The 22233-nt window shown below is 37.3% G+C and overlaps 1 protein-coding gene across 2 annotated transcripts in view; it reads left to right on the top strand.

The window, feature by feature from the left end:
* Nucleotides 1-22233, top strand: part of SEMA3E (semaphorin 3E) — a 151858-nt gene that overhangs the window by 97190 nt on the left and 32435 nt on the right. For both annotated transcript variants that reach the window (XM_075857366.1, XM_075857365.1), the window contains exons 3-8: nt 141-200; nt 4742-4861; nt 16183-16276; nt 20459-20578; nt 20888-21027; nt 21532-21646. In XM_075857366.1, coding sequence (XP_075713481.1) covers nt 141-200; nt 4742-4861; nt 16183-16276; nt 20459-20578; nt 20888-21027; nt 21532-21646 — 649 coding nt within the window. The remainder of the gene's footprint in view (nt 1-140; nt 201-4741; nt 4862-16182; nt 16277-20458; nt 20579-20887; nt 21028-21531; nt 21647-22233) is intronic.

Genomic DNA, 22233 nt, shown 5'->3' with positions numbered 1-22233 from the left:
ATGTTTCTGTACAATTTGAATGTGTCAAATGTTCTAATTTTGCTTAAATTTCGTTTTACAATTCCATATTTTTTTATAAAAATTTTTTTTAAAGCAACTTTGGGTGTGATGCTTATGAATTACTTTTCCCTTTCTCTTAGATACATTGGCCCAGCTCAGAACAGCAAATTGATGACTGCTACAGAAAAGGAAGAGAAGAGGTAAACACTAGATAGTTTGTTTAATTTTGACCTTATAATAATAATTCAGACATAAATAAAAACTAGTGCACATTAGTGGGGTGGTGCTGCTAAGGAAAACCCATCAGATTTCAGTTCTGATTTGGAGAAAAATACAAAATAAAAGCAAATCTCTGGTTTATATTGTTTTTCTGCTGGTCTAGTTTTTGTTCATATCCCAAATTTCTCTTAGTATCTATAAGAATATTGCCAGACTGGCTATATCAGTTTAATTTTCTGGGTGTATATCACCAACTTGAACTCCCATTTACTTTGAACTTCCCAAGGGGTTCTTAGGATAGACTATTAATGTTTGATCGGTGGGTATCTTATTATGAATATTTCCAGGAAGCACTGGGCTTACTAGGCAACACCAAAATAAGTTTGAACAACTGAAAGCAGCAAGTGACACGCTACAGACAGCAGGAGGACTTGTAGTTCATATTGACCATTAACACTTATGCCACTTGCATGCCACTAGGGAAACGTACCTGTAGTGACTTATTCTTGTTATTTCTATGACTATAGCTTAGCAGAGGAAGAAGTCACAGTCTCCCAGCTATGCGCTTTCCTTGGTATTACATCAGGGAGAAAAGAGGTCTATCGGTGCGGAAAATGATATGGAGAGTATTTATGTTTATCATGACTATGCGTTTTTAGGTTGGACAGATGTCTTCATCTGGTAAATAAAGTGGGTGTTGATCTGCTGAAAAAGTTTTTCCGACTAACGTAGTCTAAATTATCATGAATAGTCTTCATATTGGCATTAAAAAAAATGAATATTTAAACATGGCAGCACTGCCTGATGGACCTCTTTATTTCTTGTAAAAGTTCAATATAATGAGTGGATTTCCACATCAGCAGAGAGCAGCAGCCTTATACAAACCTACAAGTGATTGATCCAATTTGCCCATGGAGCTCTATTTTATCAGCTACATTTATCCAACACTTAATCTTTATGCCATCTTAATCTATTTATGCCAATAAGTATATTGTCATCATCTTCTAACAACATTTATCAACTTGCCTAAGGGTTAATTTAGTAAATTTTAGTAGTATTATCCATCATAAGGATTAGTTTGAGATCATATATTCAGATTACCCAATATGCCTACAATCATTGTAGCAGGCCACGATACAGATAATTTCCTCATCCTTCACATAAAATATCTGTCAATCTCCTACTAGGCTTGCGAAAGTTGAGTAATTCATAAAACATACCTAATATTTCTGATAAAGAAAAAAAATGGAGTCCACAGACTTTAACAAAATCTGTTCTTGGCGGGTGGAGTTTGCAGACACTGCTTGAAATCTTCCATCGTACTTTGTTGTCTATCGGGTTTCTGGGACTGTGGTCGATGTATAACCTGGTGCTGGGTGGCACATCTGGGTGTTTGTTTGTTTGTATGTTGTATGGTTGTGGATCTGTGGATCTTTAAACTGCCTGTAAAGTACATGTCGTATTTTTCTTTTTTAAATTTTTGAGAGGGTGTTTCCTCTACTTTGTCCATTTTTATTATTTTAATTAGAACCTCATAAATAGTCTTTTTTTTTTTTTTTTTTAAGTTGAAAAATTGGTTACTTAAAGGGTCATTCCCATCTCAGATATTTATGCCGTATATTCACGGGAAATAAACGTCTGTTAGATGTGGATCTCAGCTCTGGGATGGGTGTCCCCTTATCCGTATTCAGGTGGAGGATGACTAGAGAGATGAGAATACCCAGGTATTAATTTCTATATTGTACAAGATGTTGTGGGACACCTACTACAGGAGCTTTTATGACATTCCATTCTAAATCCACAGGCATTAATATGGTCCCCCTTTGCAGCTAAAAGTGTATCTGTGGGAATTTTTTTCCTATTCATTCAGAAGAGCATTTTGTGAGGTCAGACACTGATGTTGGACGAGAGGGCCGGGCTCAAAATCTTTGTTCTAGTTCATCCCAAAGTTGTTCAATGGGGTTAAGGTCAGGGCTCTCTGTAAGCCAGTTAAGTTCTTCCACACCAAACTCACACCTAACCATGCCTTTATAGACCTTGCTTTGTGTACTCGGACACAGTCATGCTGGAACAGAAAAGGGCCTAACCCAAACTGTTCCCACATAGTTGATAGCATACAATTGTCCAAAATAGTATGCTGTAGCATTAAGATTTCCCTTCACTATAACTAAGGGGCCTAGGTCAACTCCTGAAAATTACACCATAGCATTACCCCTACACTACAAAACTTTACAGATAGCACAGTGCAGTCAGGCAGTTAACGTTCTCCTGGAATTCACCAAACCCAGACTAGTCCATCAGACTGCCAGAAAGAGAGAGGTGATTCATCACTCCACAGAACACGTTTTCATTGCTCCAGAGTTGAGCTGTTACATGCTTTACACCACTCCATATGATGCGTGGCATTGTACTTGGTGATGTAAGGCTTACATGCAGCTGCTCGACTGTGGAAACCCATGCCATGAAGCTCCCGGCTCACAGTTCTTGTGCAAATGTCCATGCCAGAGGTTTTGAACTTTGCAGTTTTTGAGTCAGCAGAGCATTGGCGACTTTTATGCACTATGTGAGTCACCACTCAGCGACCCCACTTTGTAACTGTACGTGGTATGAGTTGTTATGGTGCCTAAACGCTTCCACCTTGCAATATTGCCACTCACAGTTGATCGTGGAATATCTTGGAGGGAAGAAATTCGACAAACTGACTTTTTACAACGGTGGCATGCTATTACAGTACCACACTCTAATTCAGCCAGCTCACGCGCTGAAAAAACACTTTTCCCATTTTTTTTCTCTATAGTAACGTAAAAAATAAACAAAATTGGTATTGTCACATCCGTTAAAGTCCAAACTATTATAATATAACTTTATTTAACACACACAGTGAACGCTGTAAAAAATATATGTAACACCAAAATCGCTCTTTTTTGGTCACTGAAACACTCAAAAAAATTAATAAAAATTGATCAAAAATGTATATGTACCAAGAAATTGTACCAATAAAAACTACAGCTTGTCCGGCAAAGAATAAGCCCTCACACCGCTCAATCGACGAAAAAATAAAAAAGTTCTGCCTCTCAGAATGTAGTGAAACAAAATAATAATTGTTTTTTACAAATTTTTTCTTTGTAAAAGTAGTCAAATATATTTAAAAAAATCGATAAAAATTTGGTATCACTGTAATCATATTGAGACACAGAATAAAGTTAAGTTTTCGTTTTTACACCACGGGGAAAGCCGTAAAAACGAAACAAAAAAAACAATGGCGGAACCGCAGTTTATTCCAATTGCACCCAACAAAATTATTTTTTTCAGTTTCCCAATACATTATATGGTAATTTAAATGGTGCCAATAGAAACTATAACCCCTTCCACAAAAAATAAGCCCTCACACTCCATTGACAGAAAAATTTAAAAAAGTTATGGCTCTTGGAAGTCAGGGAGTCAAATGAAAAATCAAAACATTGTGTCGTACCGAAGGGGCTAATAGGTGTATCCCAATTATTTTTGACCATATATTTTATATATACATATATATATATATATATATATATATATATATATATATATATATATATATATATATATATATATGTGTGTGTGTGTGTGTGTGTGTGTGTGTGTGTGTGTGTGTGTGTATATATATATATACACTAGTCCTTCTCAATGAATTAGAATATCATCAAAAAGTTAATTTATTTCAGTAATTCAATTCAAAAAGTGAAACTCCTATATTATATAGATTCATTACACACAGAGTGATCTATTTCCAGCATTTTTTTTTCTTTTAATGTTGAATATTATGGCTAACAGTTAATGAAAATCCAAAATGTAGTATCTCAGAAAATTATTACCTGGTTTAATAACCACAGTACCACTGTGCTTGATTGGCCAGCAAACTCGCCTGATCTAAGCCCCACAGAGAATCTATGGGGTATTGTCAAGAGGAAGATGAGAGGCACCAGACCCAACAATGCAGACGAGCTGAAGCATCCTGGGCTTCCATAACACCTCAGCAGTGCCACAGCTGATCGCCTCCATGCCACGCCGCATTGATGCAGTAATTCATGCAAAAGGAGTCCAGACCAAGTATTCAGTGCATATACTGTACATACTTCTCAGTAGGCCAACATTTCAGTATTAAAAATCATTTTTGAAATTGGGCTTATATAATATTCTAATTTTCTGAGACACTAAATTTTGAGTTTTCATTAAATGTTAGCCATAATCATCAACATTAAAAGAAAAAAAATGCTGGAAATAGATTACTCTGTGTGTAATGAATCTATATAATATATGAGTTTCACTTTTTTAATTGAATTACTGAAATAAATTAACTTTTTGATGACATTCTAATTCATTGAGAAGGACTAGTATATATATATATATATATATATATATATATATATATATATATATATATATATATATATAGATTTACTCACATCATGATAGAAATGTAATTTCCAGAAATATGCTGATGTTATTAGTGATTATTAATATATTGTTTTTAATATTTTTGCAGAGAGAATGTGCAAATTTTATTCGCATTCTTCATCATTATAATCGGACACATATTTTAGCTTGTGGAACAGGAGCTTTTGATCCAGTTTGCACGTATATAAGAGTTGGACTCAGGTCACAGGTATGTGCTTTTCTAGGTATTCCTCAGGCGTTGGGATAGTCTTTTATTCAGTTCTGCATGTGCTTGTTTCGCTTTGTGGTTTTATGTATACGTCTTTGATTTGTAGCTTTGGGAACTTTTACAAGCTAACTGCTGGAATTCCTTTTTTCAATACTGTAAGTTTGCTTCTAAAGTTACATTTAATATGACTTTTGAGGATTCTAGAAATTTGAAAACACTGTTCAAAGTGTAAATGATTCACTGTTGTTTTTGTACTTTATTTTTGCATTTTTAGCCCTGCATTCAATACTAATAAAACACTAACATCTTAGCTACAATAAGTTGTAAACCCCCAGGGATGCTGGAATGGTAATATTCTATTGCTTCATACCATTAAATCCTGCCCTTAAGAACACTAGTTGTCAAACACTATCATAGAACAAATATAGTCCTAAATAATATCATATGATAACAATTTTTCAATTGACGTATGTTATTACTATAAATCATAAAGTGCAATTTTTGTTTATGTCCTCTTAACTTATAAGTTAAGTGATCATTTATGATCCTCATAGAATAAAATTAACCTTCATTACCAGTAGGGAAAAATCTAAATCAATGTAATATATAGTTCACTCAAAAAATATTAAAATGTATTTGTAATAACATTTAAAGGCGGAGTTATAGTAGTGTTTGTGAATAAAGCCGCCTATTCAGAGGTATAGTAGCCAATCCAGTGAACCTCCCTCTTTCTGGAAGCATGGAGGGCACTTGTAGTTCAAGCAGTCAGGTGTGTGGTCTCCTGCTCCAAATATACTAAATTTGCAGTTGCCCAAATAACACTATAAGGCTATATTCACAAGCTTAGCAAAAAACATCTGAAAATACGGAGCTTATTTCAAGGGAAAACAGCTCCTCATTTTCAGCCATTTTTTATTCAAACTCACGTTTTTTAATGCGTTTTTTTGGCCGTTTTTGGAGCTGTTTTTCTATAATCAATGAAAAACGGCTCAAAAACGGTTCAAGAAGTGACATGCACTTTTTTTGCGGCCGTTTTTTAATGCGGCCGTTTTGAAAAAAAGTTAAAAAAAGCGCCCCGTCGGAACAGAATGCCATTTTTCCCATTGAAATTAATGACAGATGTTTGAAGGCGTTCTGCTTCCGATTTCTCTGCCTTTTATGGCCCGAAAAACGGCCGAAAATAAGCTGTGTGAACATACCCTAAGTGATGCTACATGCTATTCATACCAATGTTATTGCAGTTTCGGAAATCATTATCTTTTAGTACACCAAATATGGGTATTAGAAAAGAGGTGTTTTTTTTTTTAAATGTATTAAAAATGTATATCAGTGTGATTGCTGCAACTTTTAAAATTATTGTTATTAAAAATTCTTTTAACTTTTTGAGATACAGCTGCATTGTATACTGTATACAGAGCAGCTGTATCTAGCACTGAAACCTGTATCTGTCAGGTCAGTGGCACAGGTTCAGTGTCAGCGGGTCCTGCGTGTCTCTGAAATGCCGGATCTAGCTGCTATGGAACACATTTAAGTTCATAACTTAGATGTGATCAATTACAGGTGGATCTGCTTTCACTGATCCCATCAGTCCCGCTGACCTGACAGATTCAGGTCTTTGCAGAGCAGCTGTATTATGGGATAAGACCTGAATCTGTCCGGTCAGTGGGACTGACGGGATCAGTGAAAGCGTGTACACCAGTAATCGATCACATCTAAGTTATGAACTTAGACGTGATCGATAGCAGCTCGATATTGCATGTCAGAGACAAGCAGGACCTGCTGACACTGAACCCGTCAGTCTAGCCGACCTGACAGATACAGGTTTCAGCGCTAGATACAGCTGCTCTGTATACAGGATACAAAGCAGCTGTATCTCGAAAAGTTAAAATAATTTAAAAAAAAACTATTTCAAAAGGTGTACATAGCCATTAATTATTTTATTTTCACAATATTGAGTAACATTCCTTCAGTTGTCAGTATTACAATAATTATTATTATTATTATTATTATTATTTGCAACTGGTAAAGTTACTTATTTTTACACTATAGTTGTGTATTCCTTTAAATATGTAAATCACAATATGGCAGCAACATTCAATCTCTAGTCTATTAAATTGCTCTTGACAAGTCATAAATCAGTTTCATAGTAAAGGTGAGGAATTTATGAGGCCTTCCTCTAGGCTGCATGTTGTCTTTACACTGTCAATTCTATGAAGCGTTTTCTATACAATGTAAAGCAGACCATCATTTCTAATCCACTCAATTTATTGTCATAGTGAATCAGTTTTCTAATAAAATGATAATTTGGGTTTATTAAATAATACCAACGCCTTTTTGCTGATATATTTTTATATATTTCACGTACAATGTAGAAGAATGCAAATATTCTAAGCAAGATTTACACCAATAGGTAAAGCTACAGTCCAGGAAAATTTTAATGGCAGTAATCTTAATTGCACACATAATTTTTCCCATTGGCAAGCTAATAAAGACTAATCATGGAGGCAGTCATGACTCACATCATTTAATTAGCAACAGGCTTACATGAAATAGGACTGTGCCAGGTCACATGAATGGCACCATATTTGCACAGTATCTAGGAGTGTAAAGGCCCTTTTACACAGGCCAATTATCAGGCAAACGATCGTTCATAGAACACTCGTTCCTGATAATTGCCCTGAACGCTCGTTCCTGATAATTGCCCTGAACGCTCGTTCCTGATAATTGCCCTGAACGCTCGTTCCTGATAATTGCTCTGAACGCTCATTCCTGATAATTGCCCTGAACGCTCGTTCCTGATAATTGCCCTGAACGCTCGTTCCTGATAATTGCCCTGAACGCTCGTTCCTGATAATTGCCCTGAACGCTCGTTCCTGATAATTGCTCTGAACGCTCATTCCTGATAATTGCCCTGAACGCTCGTTCCTGATAATTGCCCTGAACGCTCGTTCCTGATAATTGCTCTGAACGCTCGTTCTTGATAATTGCCCTGAACGCGCGTTCATCTGCTAATCGTATCATTTAAAAAAAGTTAAATATTATCGTTGTCACTTGTCAGCAGAAAATCTCCCTGTGTAAATAGGGAGATGTGCTGCCGACATGATAATAATGTATGGGGAAAGCGATTGTAGTAACGAGCACTCGTCCCCATACATAACTCCTTGTGAAAGGAGTAAACGAGCGCCAATCAACCAGGACGGGCCGTATAAGAGGACCTTTAGGGCATGCCCACACGTGGCGGATTTCCTCCGCAACTGTCCGCATAAATGCCGCACAGAATCTGCGTTGCAGATTCTGCGGCGGATCTGCCCAAAATGTGCAGTAAATTGATGCGGACTAGCTGCTGCGGACTGCGGTAAAAGTGCTTCCCCTCTCTATATCAGTGCAGGATAGAGAGAAAGGCCAGCACTTTCCCTAGTGAAAGTAAACTAATTTCATACTTACTGGCCGTTGTCTTGGTGACACGTCCCTCTTTCGGCATCCAGCCCGACCTCCCTGGATGACGCGGCAGTCCATGTGACCGCTGCAGCCTGTGATTGGCTGCAGCCGTCACTTAGACTGAAACGTCATCCTGGGAAGCCGGACTGGAGACAGAAGCAGGGAGTTCTCGGTAAGTATGAACTTCTATTTTTTTTACAGGTTGCTGTATATTGGGATCGGTAGTCACGGTCCAGGGTGCAGAAACAGTTCCTGCCGATCGCTTAACTCTTTCAGCACCCTGGACAGTGACTATTTACTGACGTCGCCTAGCAACGCTCCCGTAATTACGGGAGCCCCATTGACTTCCTCAGTCTGGCTGTAGACCTAGAAATACATAGGTCCAGCCAGAATGAAGAAATGTCATGTTAAAAAAGCAAGACGCATCCGCAGCACACATAACATGTGCATGACAGCTGCAGACTTCATTGCGGAAATTAGAATCTCCATTGAAGTCAATGGAGAAATTCCGCCATGAGTCCGCAACCAGTCCACCACAACTCCGCAACATCCATTGCATGCTGCGGACACCAAATTCCGCACCGCAGCCTATGCTCCGCAGCGGAATTTTCAGCCTCGTCTAAACGAACAATGGAGAAATGGCTCCGCTGCGGATTAACGCTGCGGAGTGTCCGCAGCGGAATTCAAGAGCAATTCCGCCACGTGTGGCTTTGCCCTTAGGGTAGATTCACGCACAGCAGATTTAGTTGCAGAAATGACTGCGACTCAAAATCAGTTTCATTCATCCACAACGGGTTGTTTATGCCCCAACCACATGGTTTTCCGTACGTTCCATTCAAATGAATGGAACTGACTTCCAGTTTCAAAAATTTCTGCAACAAAATCTGCCGCATTTGAATCCACCTTAGCAGTTGAGCAGTCGGTAGTTAAGGAGCGGAACTTAACTTATAAATTATTTCTCTCGACACCAACAAATCTCATCATGTCTGTCAGTCTTTATTCAGGAGCATCTCTTTAATTGTGCTCTCTGTCTCCTCTGTGAGTGCAGTGTTTTTTTTCCTCATGATTAACAACATGAAAACATCCCTTAATGTTTTATATCATTTACAGAGAGGAAACCATTTTAATATCAAGATCTCTGCTTGCAGTCATTCAATAGAAACATCATAAAAAGGTGTGCAGAGCTATAGTACAGTTGTCAGATCTCTCTCTTAGGCCAAGATCACATGATAGAGTTTTGATACTGATTTTGGCTCATTTTTTAAGCCAAACAAAGGAGGGGACACAAAAGAAGTAGACATATTGGTGTTTTCCTTATACCCTCACTTCCATTTGGATACACTTTTGGCTTTGGCTAAAAAAAACGGAGCCAACTACTGCACCAAAACTGTGTGTGTAATAGTAGCCTTATAATAAGTTGAACTCCTATGTGATCATCAAATTAAAAGGGTAGATTTTTATCCACTGGAAGTAAACATTGAAGGTTTCTATTGAATGACTGTAAGCAGAGATATTGAAAATGGTGAAACAGAAAGTATTTTGGAAAATTCTTTAACTTTTTATTATATAACAAATAAGCTTTTGTTTGCTAAAACCAGAATACCCCTTTTTTTATATTGGTGTTATTTGGAAAGATTTGTTTCTCTGTTTTGTACACAGGTCTCTTTTGCTACCAGTCAGAGCTATTTATTTTTCTAAACTTTGCATTTGCAACGACACAATCTTCTTTTGTGCACTGGGCACAAGAATATATATCCAACAGTGTCAACAAAGGACACAAAGTATTAGCAGCACTAGCATTTTGATGTAAAGTTTTAGTAAAGACCGCCAAAGAAATCTAGAATCACAAAAACCAATAAATTAAAGAAAATGAAAAGTGAAAACATAGCAACCAGGTCCAATACGTTATAATACTATTCAAGTAGTAAACCACAAAGATGCAGTGACCTATTTAAAATTCTACTTCTTTCAAATTTAAAATATCATTATTTTAGCTGCCATATGGTTTTTTAAAAAGGAGCAGCAGGGCGTTACTTGAACATATCTCAGAAATTACATCATTAGGAATATTTTTTCTTTGCTTCTTTTGGACTTTTTAGCAGCTGCATAGCCAGGAAAACAGGAATGCTTGATATTATTTTAATTGGAGCCAAAACCCTTACTCAGTGTCAGCCTTCAGATGTGTTAGCTGACATACCCAATGTGTTTATGCCATGTTTAAATTGACAAACACTAAACAGTTTTCAGAAGACCTATCGAATGTGGAAATATAAATGGTCTGATGGAAATTGATATGACCGAAGCAAAAAAATAATGGAGGTGATTGAAAACAATGTTACACCATGAAATCTAATTTTTGAATGTGTATTATGTTACATTTTATTGTAGAACCCATGCACAATAAAAAGAATATAAAACTGGAAAGGAGCTAGAATGCTAGAAGCAAAAATAGGTATACGTTACAACTTTCATACATTGAAAAAAGTCAGAAAACAAGGGTTTCATCATAAATGTTATTTAGCTTGCCATATGGATTAAATATTGAAGTTTCTAGAAATAAGTGTATATGCAAAAAAAATCCTCTAAATTAGAGTGTCTCTATGTTTCTAAGCCAAGTACCTTCTTCTCAAATAAATTACATCAAGGTACCCACAAGGCTATGATCCTACACTGTTCTGCACGTATAAGAAGTGCAGCATGAGGACAGTGCAAGTACCCCTTATAGATATGGCTTGTAACCCCTGTGGTACACATACCACAGGTTGAGAACCTAGGCTCTAGACGGCATAAACAGCTACCATATTTGAACATTTAGTTCTCAATTCTCATGATAGAGTTTAATGAATAGAAGAGTTATATTACACAACACACATCATGGGCTAACCTCTGTAATTATGAAAATGGTTGTATGAAAATAAAATAAACAAGGAAGAACACAACTTTTATCCATGGGCTATGAGTGGCATTGCATCATCTTTGAAAATGTTTCTACACCTTAATTGGAGTCCACATGTGGTAAATTCACTTGATTAGACATCATTTGGAATGACACATCCCTGTTTATATAAGGTCTCACTAAGTAATTGGGGGAGAAGGGCCTTGGTAAGAAAGGTGACCAAGAACCCAATGGTCTTTCTGGCTACTCTGCAATAAAGCCCAGATTGGTGGAGTACTGTAGTGATGGTTGACCTGGAACTTTTTCCCATCTGCACAAAGTATCTTTGGAGCTCAGCACAAAGCTCCGAAGGTTAACCATCACTGCAGCACTCCACCAATCTGGGCTTTATTGCAGAGTGGCCAGAAAAACCAAAGCTTATCCTCAGTAAAAGAAACATGAAAGCCCATCTTGAGTTTGCAAAAAAAGCACTAAAAGTACTTCCAGACAGTGAGAAACAAAATTCTATGGTCTGATGAAACCAAGATCGAACTTGTTGTCCATGTCTGGAGGAAATCAGGCACTTCTCATCACCAGTCCAATATATCCCCACAGTGAAGCATGGTAGTGGCAGCCTCATGCTGTGGGGGTGCTTTTCAGCGGCTGGGAAAGGGAGACTGGACAGCGTTGAGGAAAAGATGAATTGAGCAAAGTACGGAGATATTCTAATGAAAATCTGATCCAGAGTTCTCTGGACCTCAGACTGGGCCAAAGGCTCATCTTCCACCAAAATAATGACCCTAAGCACGCTGCCAAGATAACACAGGAGTGGCTTAGGGACAACTCTGTGAATATCCTTGAGTGGCCCAGCCAGAGCTCTAACTTGAACCCAATCGCACATCTCTAGGGAGACCTGAAAATGGCTGTCCAGTGACGGTCCCCATCCAACCTGACAGAACTTGAGAGTATCTGCAGAGAAGAATGGCAGAAAATCCCAAAATCCAGGTGTGCAAACCTTGTGGCATCATACCCAAGAAGACTGGAGGCTGTTATCGCTGCCAAAAATGCTTCAACTAAGTATTTAGTAAAGGGTCTGAATACTTATGTAATTGCAATATTTTAGTTTTTCCTTTTCAATAAATTAGCAAAGATTACTAAGGGTCTGAAGACTTTCCGAATGCATTGTATATAATTCTAATATATTCCGAGGGGTTAACTACAAACATTAAGGCAGATTTACTAAGACTGGCATTTCATATGTCAGCCTTAGCTATCTGCACAGCTGGAGTAAATTATAACAAATTTGTTGGGCCGCGGTTGGCGAGGGTGACGTAAAAAACCCAAAAGGCAAAACTTTGAATGCAAATTGCAACTTTTGGCCCCTTTTGTTACTTTTCTATGCAAGAAAACTGGCATAGAAAGGTAGATAAATTCCCTCATTGGGTTTACATGGCTTGACATGGCTTTCGTGATTTTGTAAAGGTAAATGAAAGAATACTATATAGCATATATCAACATAGGTTGAATCAGATTAAGAGCAAGAATCTAATTTTTTTCCCACAAGCAAATCCATTTTTGTACAGGGACTAAGCTTCAAAACCAAATATAGCCGATAGGCAAGTGTGCCACTGTTCCTGTAAAATGGTAGAAATATTTTTTTTCTATTTTCTGTATAGATATATACTGCCTGAAATCATGATGCAAGAATAATTTAAGTGACAGTTTATGGGATTTATTCATATTCATTCCCCGCCAAAGTTTTTCTATTTATGTTAAACACAGGTTTAATTTTGTTTGTTGCAAGTCAAATACAGCATTCCACAGTAAGAACAACATAAGAACTGGGAAACATGGTGGTAATTATGGGATTTATTTTCTGCCTCAGGACCTGTATTATTGAGATGCTGTAGATAATGATCTAAAATTATTTTTAAAAAAAACGTTTTTATCTGAAGGACTAAGTAGGAGTAAAATTGTATTTTCTAAATTGACCTAGTCTAATCCTGACTTGAACCCAATAGACATGCTTTGGAATAGCGTGGAATGAGCAGTTAATAGAATAAAACCTAAAAAACTGGTACAAAGAAAAAAGCAGAGGAGTTGCCCACAGCAACTTAGTTGCTGGTTTCATTCTCCAAAGGACCTTTGAAATTATACTGCCTTATATTATTAAAAAATGAAATATTAAGTCTTGGTTGGTCTGTGAGGGTGATGTTACCAGAGTGACGGTTTTTAATTTAAATCAATTTCCGCAGGGCTTACTCATAGAATATGTCATTGTCAAAATAGCAGAAACCTATAAGGTTATAACCTTATCTAATAGATATTATCATATAATTGTAATCCCTCTTCAACTCAAATTGTCCACATATGGAAGCGAGCAGATTTAACACGTGAAATGTATTGAGTCAACCTGTTTCAAACTGTTTCCAGCAGTCACACATTGTTTTATGGATCATGTAATGTCATTGAAATTATGATCATTATTAATTTAACAGTTAGTGTAAGTTGTTCTGTAATCTGAAGTAAATCTTTAACACATCTTATGTAATGGCTTTGTTAGAAGTTACAGAATATTGCTCTTAAATGTAAGAGTGAAACTAAACTGATATATTAAAAGAGTATGACGCCATGTTGTATCTGTAATATGATATTTTTTTCTTTTAATATTTTTTACTATTAATATGTTGCAAAGTAATTATTTAGTTATTCAGCCATCTTGTGGATTTATATTAAAACAATGTTTAGTCACATTGCCGTTCGGAGCTTGACTCAGCAGTCAGAATAGCAGAATCCTCAACAGAACCCCCAGCAGACTCCATTAAAAATCAATGGGGTCCATCAGGTGCCATTTGGATCCATAATAAGTCTGATCCGACTCAGTATCATGACTTTCGGCTTAATCATATAGCCGTAGTCTAAACACCACTAGAGCATGTACATCCACTTGTTATGACTATATTATTTTACAACTATCCCTCTTGTACCAAATGCTTAGACCAGTGTTTAAAAGCTGTTATGCGGCTCTTACTTGGTATATCAAAACTTTTTATTATATGAAGTTTTCTTGTGACACATCTCAATGAGGTTTCCTGTAGCTTAAATTGAGACAAAGTACATTGGTCTTTCACTAGAAATGTTTACATGCAGGTGGTTAATCTGGAGACAACCAAATTAAATATTTTGCTAGTACTGTGATGGTTTTTATTTGTTGAATTAGAATGTAACCAATCTGTAAGAAATAACTTTTTTTTTGTTATATGTAACTCAAAATTATTAAATTGTTTTAACTTCTAGGGATGCCTGATCATAAGAAATAGGGACTTATCTGTACTATAGCTTTACACCACATAAATACACCGCATTCCAAATTATTATGCAAATGTTATTTGTCGCTGATTTTCCTAAATAGTCGATGCAAATGACAGTCAGTATAATCTTCAAGCTATCAACCATTGGAGTATAATGCAAATTTTATTGAACAAATCTCTTAATGATAACAGATTTTTTTTTAGAAGTAAAAAACTCAAAATGCACGGTTTAAAATTATTATGCACAACAGAGATCAAAACATTTAAAAGTTGTAAAGAGAACTAAAATGGTAATTTGTGAATTTGCAACATCAGGAGGTCATATTTACAGAAATCAAAAGCTCTTTCAATAAAAAAAAACTTAACAGGCCAAGTTACATATTAACATAGGACCCCTTCTTTGATATCACCTTCACAATTCTTGCATCCAATGAATTTGTGAGTATTTGGACAGTTTCTGCTTGAATATCTTTGCAGGATGTCAGAATAGCCTCCCAGAGCTTCTGTTTTGATGTGAACTGCCTCCCACCCTCATAGATATTTTGCTTGAGGATGCTCCAAAGGTTCTCAATAGGGTTGAGATCAGGGGAAAATGGGGGCGACACCATGAGTTTCTCTCCTTTTATGCCCATAGCAGCCAATGACACAGAGGTATTCTTTGCAGCATGAGATGGTGCATTGTCATGCATGAAGATAATTTTGCTACGGAAGGCACGGTTCTTCTTTTTGTACCACGGAAGAAAGTGGTCAGTCATAAACTCTACGTACTTTGCAGAGGTCATTTTCACACCGTCAGGGACCCTAAAGGGGCCTACCAGCTCTCTCCCCATGATTCCAGCCCAAAACATGACTCCGCCACCTCCTTGCTGACGTCGCAGACTTGTTGGGACATGGTGGCCATTCACCAACCATCCACTACTCCATCCATCTGGACCATCCAGGGTTGCACGGCACTCATCAGTAAAGAACACGGTTTGAAAATTAGTCTTCATGTATTTCTGAGCCCACTGCAACCGTTTCTGCTTGTGAGCATTGTTTAGGGGTGGCCGAATAATAGCTTTATGCACACTTGCAAACCTCTGGAGGATCCTACACCTTGAGGTTCGCGGAACTCCAGAGGCACCAGCGGCTTCAAATACATGTTTACTGCTTTGCAATGGCAGTTTAGCAGCTGCTCTCCTAATCCTATTAATTTGTCTGGCAGAAACCTTCCTCATTATGCCTTTATCTGAACGAACCCGTCTGTGCTCTGAATCAGCCACAAATCTTTTCACAGTACAATGATCACGCTTACGTTTTCTTGAAATATCCAATGTTTTCATACCTAGTGCAATACCTTGGACAATTTCACGCTTTTCGGCAGCAGAGAGATCCTTTTTCTTTCCCATATTGCTTGAAACCTGTGGCCTGCTTAATAATGTGGAACGTCCTTCTTAAGTAGTTTTCCTTTGATTGGGCACACCTGGAAAACTAATTATCACAGGTGTCTGAGATTGATTACAATGATCCAAAGAGCCATAAGACACAATACCATCCATGAGTTTAATTGAAAACTAATAATTAAATGTTTATGACACTTAAATCCAATGTGCATAATAATTTGGAACACGGTGTAATGCAGCTTGGTTTCAGTTTGATCAATGAAATAACTGTCGGAACTTACCTTTGTATGTTGTTTTATCATCTGATGTTTACAGGAGCCCTTATTCCAGCAAGAACTCCAGAAAGTTGAGAGAGGACGCGGAAGATGCCCCTTTGATCCTGATTCATCTGTAATTTCAACGTTAGCAGGTAATCATCGTTATATGAATATAGTAATGACTTGTGATTCTTGCCCTTTAGTCTTGTACACCAGTCAAAAATATTTCAATCAGCTTTGAACAATGTTTAAGACAGGGTTTCTAAAATAGTTAATACTTGTAAAGGAGAAATTCTAAAAATTAAAGAGGCTCTGTCATCATATTATAAGTGCCCTGTCTCCTACACATCTGATCGGCGCTGTAATGTAGATAACAGCAGTGGTTTTATTTTGAAAAACAATCATTTTTGAGCAAGTTATGAGCAATTTAAGATATATGCTAATTAGTTCTAAATGACCAACTGGGCGTGTTTTTACTTTTTACTAACTGGGCATTGTACAGAGGAGTGTATGACACTGACCAATCAGTGACCAATCAGTGACCAATCAGCATCATACACTTCTCATTGTTCCAGCCCAGCCTCTTTCACTGCACAATCACACTGTAACAATGGGCTGGAACAATGAGAAGTGTATGATGCTGATTGGTCACTGATTGGTTAACATCATACACTTCTCTTTCCAAAGCCCAGTTGGTAAAAATTAAAAACACGCCCAGTTGGTCATTAAGAAATGAATTAGCATAAATCTAAAATTGCTCATAATTTGCTAAAAAATTATAGTTTTTCAAAATAAAAACCACTGTTATGTACATTACAGCGACAATCAGATTAGGTAGGAGATAGGGCACTTATAATCTGGTGACAGAGCCTCTATAAAATCTACTTTTGGCAGGCAAATCTTGTATTTAAGTGGATAAAGATAGAACAACCTAAGTCACTTGTTTACAGGTCCACCTATCAGCAGGAATTTTGTGTCCCTGTTGACACAAGTAATAAAGAGAAAGGGAATACTGTGTACTCTATGTCCACAATGTCCTTTAGAGTCCTGAGTAATTCAAACTGTGCCCTAAACAGTCATCATAAAAAAAAATATCTTGTGGTTATCAAAAAGTAAATATATCTGTGCTTGTACACGCAATTCAAATAATTTGAATAATTTGGTAAGTATTACTTGGTGGAATTAAACACTCTAAGGCTGAGTTCACAAGTCACCGATTTGTCGTAAATTTTCATTGCAGATTTTACCCTTTGCAATGCAAAAGGGTAAGATATGCATCAAGTCTGCAACAAAATCTGCGACTTGTGAACCCAGCCTAAACATTCTGCACACTAAAGAAGGAAAACTGAATAGTCCAAATTATTTTTTTTTTAAGTGAACATCTTGAAATGTTATCAGATGGTACATGAAATCTGACCAGACCTCAAATCTGATCAGTTCGATAGTGATGATGAACAGCAGTTTGATTTTTTTAAAATTTTACAGTCTTTAACTTCACTTGCCATTTGTATGATCTTGAAAGCAAGTACAATAATATGATTATAAATGAACTATGGCATAATAATCATATAAAAATGTTACTGTATATAGCACCAATATAATAGGCAAAGCTTTACAATCAGGGAAGAAGTAAACACATAAAATGACTAAAATGTAAGTGAAATTTTATCGACAATGAGACAAAAGTATTCAGGGGTAAAATGACAAGATTTTTCCAGCTCACCGGTGTCCAGCGTCTTCAGTGATCCAGTGCAGGGACCTCGCCCTGGCTCAGGCGTCTTCCACAGCAGCAAACAAAAGGTATGATCCAGCACTTTATGAAGCAATCTTAGGACTTTATTGTAGAAACATTAAAATTCATGCTTCTACAATAAAGTCCTAAGATTGTTTCATAAAGTGCTGAATCAAACCGTTTGTTTGCTGAAAAGGATTCAGGACCCTGATGTTCGAGCTCTATTTCCGACGTCCTTTTGAATTAAAAACTAGCATCAATTTTTTTTCCAAAGTTACCACTTCTAATATCAGTGTGATGAACAGTTAGCTGCTCTCGCTTGTTCTTATTGATAAACATATGTATATACTACATGATGAAATGTATGGGGACACCCCAAGAAAAGAGCTTAATCAACGTCTGCTGCATTCTACAGATGTAGGAATCTTTAACTTGATTTTTTCAACGACCTTTCAAAGGCTTTTGTTGTTCGACATCACGCTACAGCAAGTTATCAGAGTCAAGTTAAACTTTACTACATTTGTATGTTAGGTAAGACTAAACATGGACACCACAACACTACTCAGTTCTTTTCAAATCAACGGTTTACTGAAAATCACAATTTCAAACAGGCCAAATAACAACAATACAGTATTCAAATCAAGTCTCTCAGTAGCTGAGGCACTCGCCCTTGTGGGAGCCCCACCCGCACTTGGTTGGCTGCGCCTGGCGCTCACTGACCCGGCCCGGCGGGTCTCAAGAAGGAAATGGGCCGTCTCCGTGGATCACTGTGGTGCTACCACTCACACTGCGGAATCCCCAAAGGTGGAAGCTATGCCCCTCGCCCTTTGGCTACGGCATGAGTCCGGCGGATATATTACCGCGTGCGCCTCCGCGGGTCAGAGCGAGAGCTACTCACTACCACGCGGCATACCACCCTTACCTCTGATTTCTGCTCCTCTGTTGAAGAAGACAACGTCTTTTCCCTTGTGTCTCCTGACACCGCTGAGCTGTAGTGAATGTACAGCTAGTCCTCCTCCAGGAACGTTGAGCCAAGGATCCTTTCCTACAAATGGCGGCAGCCTGGTCACTGTGCTCCCACTCTCTCACACAAGTCTTCTTTATCTCCTCCCCCCCGAGTCACATGGCTCTCACTGACTTCCACTTCCTGTCACCCAGCTCTGTCTCCTCAGTCACTCGTCCTGCTGTGACACCTTGTGGCTGCTAATAATATGACAGGCATACACAGGATAACACAGAAGAAAAATACCACTAAACATGAAAGATGCACAGGGAAGACAGTTCACTTTAGAATCACCCCCTTACATGTAGATGCTGCATCTAATCCCCTCAGTGTGTCCTGATTCTGGTCAACACTCAACAGTGAGGACTCTCTTATAGACTCAGTTGTGCTACTGTACCCCTATAGACACATTTAGTGTGTACATCAGGAGCTTTCCTGGTTTACACGCTAAACATACATCATAAATTTAAAGGCCTTACAGTTATAGAGTTGTGTCTTGTTAACAAGCATGGCACCTGTGTGTCCATCACATGAAAAGGACAAATTTTTGTCCCATACCACTATGGCTGAGAGGATGTCCCCACAACAATGTTCCCAATTCTACTCTAAAGCCATCCCAGAAAGTTAGAGGCTTTTGTAACAGCAATGGTGGGAAATCAACTCCTTATTACAGCCCATGGTTTTAAAATGAGATGTTCAGCAAAGATATGTAGATCTGGTGTTCGGGTGTCAATGTTTTTTTGGTCCTAATAATTCCTGTTGATAAATTTATTTAAAAATCAGCGTGTTTTATTTTGTTTTAAACATATTTTAATTTGTTTTGATTCATGGCTAACTTAGTATATTGTGGTACATACACTAGTTCATCTATGATAATAATGTCGGTCTACCATTCAAATCTAGTTCTAATGTAGGCTTGCCATCTAGTGGCCATTCACTTTAGTTATTTCTTTCTTTCTCATGAACTTAATGCTATCTTCATTATTCTGAATTATATCATTAAAAAATAATGTTCTGTAAGCCTCACTATATAAGATGTCATGAGTTTCTTTTTATGGATTCCACAAGTAAGTGAGATGCTGCATTGTTCATTACTAAAATAACCATGTCAGCCATTCACTTGTATAGGAATGCACAGTATAAATGAGAAACCAACTACATCAAAAGTATACACCTTATATAACTGTATACCAGTGAAAAATGTAATAAGCATAAAAAAGGTTTTATGCCGAGGCGGACAGATAGATAGTCAAATAGATATGGACAGAAACTGTACATTAGGGACAGACAGACAGATAGATAGATAGATAGATAGATAGATAGATAGATAGATAGATAGATAGATAGATAGATAGATAGATAGATAGATAGATAGATAGAAACAAATGATAGAATATAAGTTTAAAAAAAAAATGGTGCCACAACATATTGACACATTTACTGCATAGATAGAATGTACCACATATCAGCTCCCTGATATTTCTGTAGCCTTTGTATAAACAACAGGTTGATCTGCTAAATATTTTAATAAAAATTACAATAATATAATATGCTGAATAGACAAATAAAACATTATATGCTAACACTATTTCCCTGCAGGTGGTGAATTATTTGTTGGCCTTTACAATGACTTCTGGGGAAGAGATGCTACTATATTCAGGAGCATGGGACATCTGCCATATATAAGAACAGAGCATGATGATGATCGCATATTAAAAGGTGAATTATAAAAAGTCTAAGCAGATTGGCATGGATTTCTTTTTTATTGTTTTATAAAACAGGGACTGGATCTTAAAAAAAGAGCAGGATACAGTAGCATACAATTTTCTTAATACTTATCTTTTTCACATACCTCTTGAATTTCTTTTTAGGAAAGTGGTTGATAGACTGATTATTTTAGATAATAAACTGTGGGGTTTTAAATTGTTCCCTATACCATAGATAAACTCGAAACAATTTCTGAATATGAACTTTCCTTTTCGTGCTGCCCCTTTCTCATTTACTACTTATTCTCATGTTTTTGTTTAGAGCCAAAGTTTGTAGGTTCCTACTTGATTCCAGACAATGAAGACAAGGATGACAATAAAATCTACTTCTTTTACACTGAAAAAGCAATAGAAGGAGATGGAGTCCAAGCTATTTATTCTCGAGTAGGACGAGTCTGTGCGGTAAGTAAAATATTATAGTATAGTATAATATAAATGTTGCAGAATACTGTAGGTCTGACAACGTAATCTTCTATAAGGTTTCACAGTAATATTTGGTATTGCTTATTTTATTTAACCATCTTGTAGGCATTTGGAATAGTTTTTATGAGAAGATCACAATGGTAAAAGCTGTGATCTGTGACCACCGCTTATTTCCAGAATGAAAGTTCTCTGAATATTGCTTTTCCTTTTTATTCCAGTAAATCTGACATAATATTGTAAGCAAAAGTATATTCAAATCAATGTAATTCTAGACATCAATGGCGGCCCATTCTCACATGGATCTATGACATATAAGAAGATCATTTTGGCTCGATTTTTAGTTTTAAGCAATACCAACGTTTTCCACCTAAATTTTCATTATCTGCAGGGAGGGGGAAAGATTTAAAGGACAGGCTTTAGTTTTCTTTTCAGTTAATTCCTGTGTGAGGAGACAAAACAATAACTAATTAATTATTATTTTAGAATGATGTTGGAGGACAAAGAATGATGGTAAACAAGTGGACCACTTTTCTTAAAGCTAGACTGACCTGTTCAGTGCCTGGTCGTAATGGGATTGACACACATTTTGATGAACTTGGTAAGCATGGTTTTTGGGTTTTTTTTTCCGTTTTTTTGCAATTTCTATATTTGTTTTGCCTTTTACAACCATGAATAATTGATATATAGAAAAAGAAAATAGCAGCATAGTCAGTTAATTCCAAACAGAATTTATCTTTCAACATTCCACAGTATTGTTAAATCAGGAGGATGACTAAGATATTATATAAGAAAGTGCTAAAACCAGTATCCTTTACTCATCTATTCATATGACGGTGCCGTAACTACCGCTGTAGCAGCTATAGTGGCTGCAACGGGGCCCGTGGCATGAGGGGGCCTGTGCCGCCCTCCGTGCTCTGCGATTTACTAGGCTACAGGCCACGTTCGGCGTGATGACATCAATGGATCCCACCGGCCTACGCAAGGATCCCCTCGGCGTTGATGCTTTAGAGCAGCTCCGTTCGTCGCGGGTACGGGGCCTAGGTGAGTATATATATTTTTTGTTTTATTCGTTTGGGGGGCACTATCTATGGGGGAGGGCTGTATGGCACTATCTATAAGGGGGGCTGTATGGCACTATCTACAAGAGGGAGGTGAGGGGCACTATCAACAAGGGGGCTGTAAGGC

Source organism: Rhinoderma darwinii, chromosome 3, assembly GCF_050947455.1.
Source record: "Rhinoderma darwinii isolate aRhiDar2 chromosome 3, aRhiDar2.hap1, whole genome shotgun sequence".
Classification (NCBI taxonomy): Eukaryota; Metazoa; Chordata; class Amphibia; order Anura; family Rhinodermatidae; genus Rhinoderma; species Rhinoderma darwinii.
This window is presented reverse-complemented; position numbering and strand designations above follow the sequence as displayed.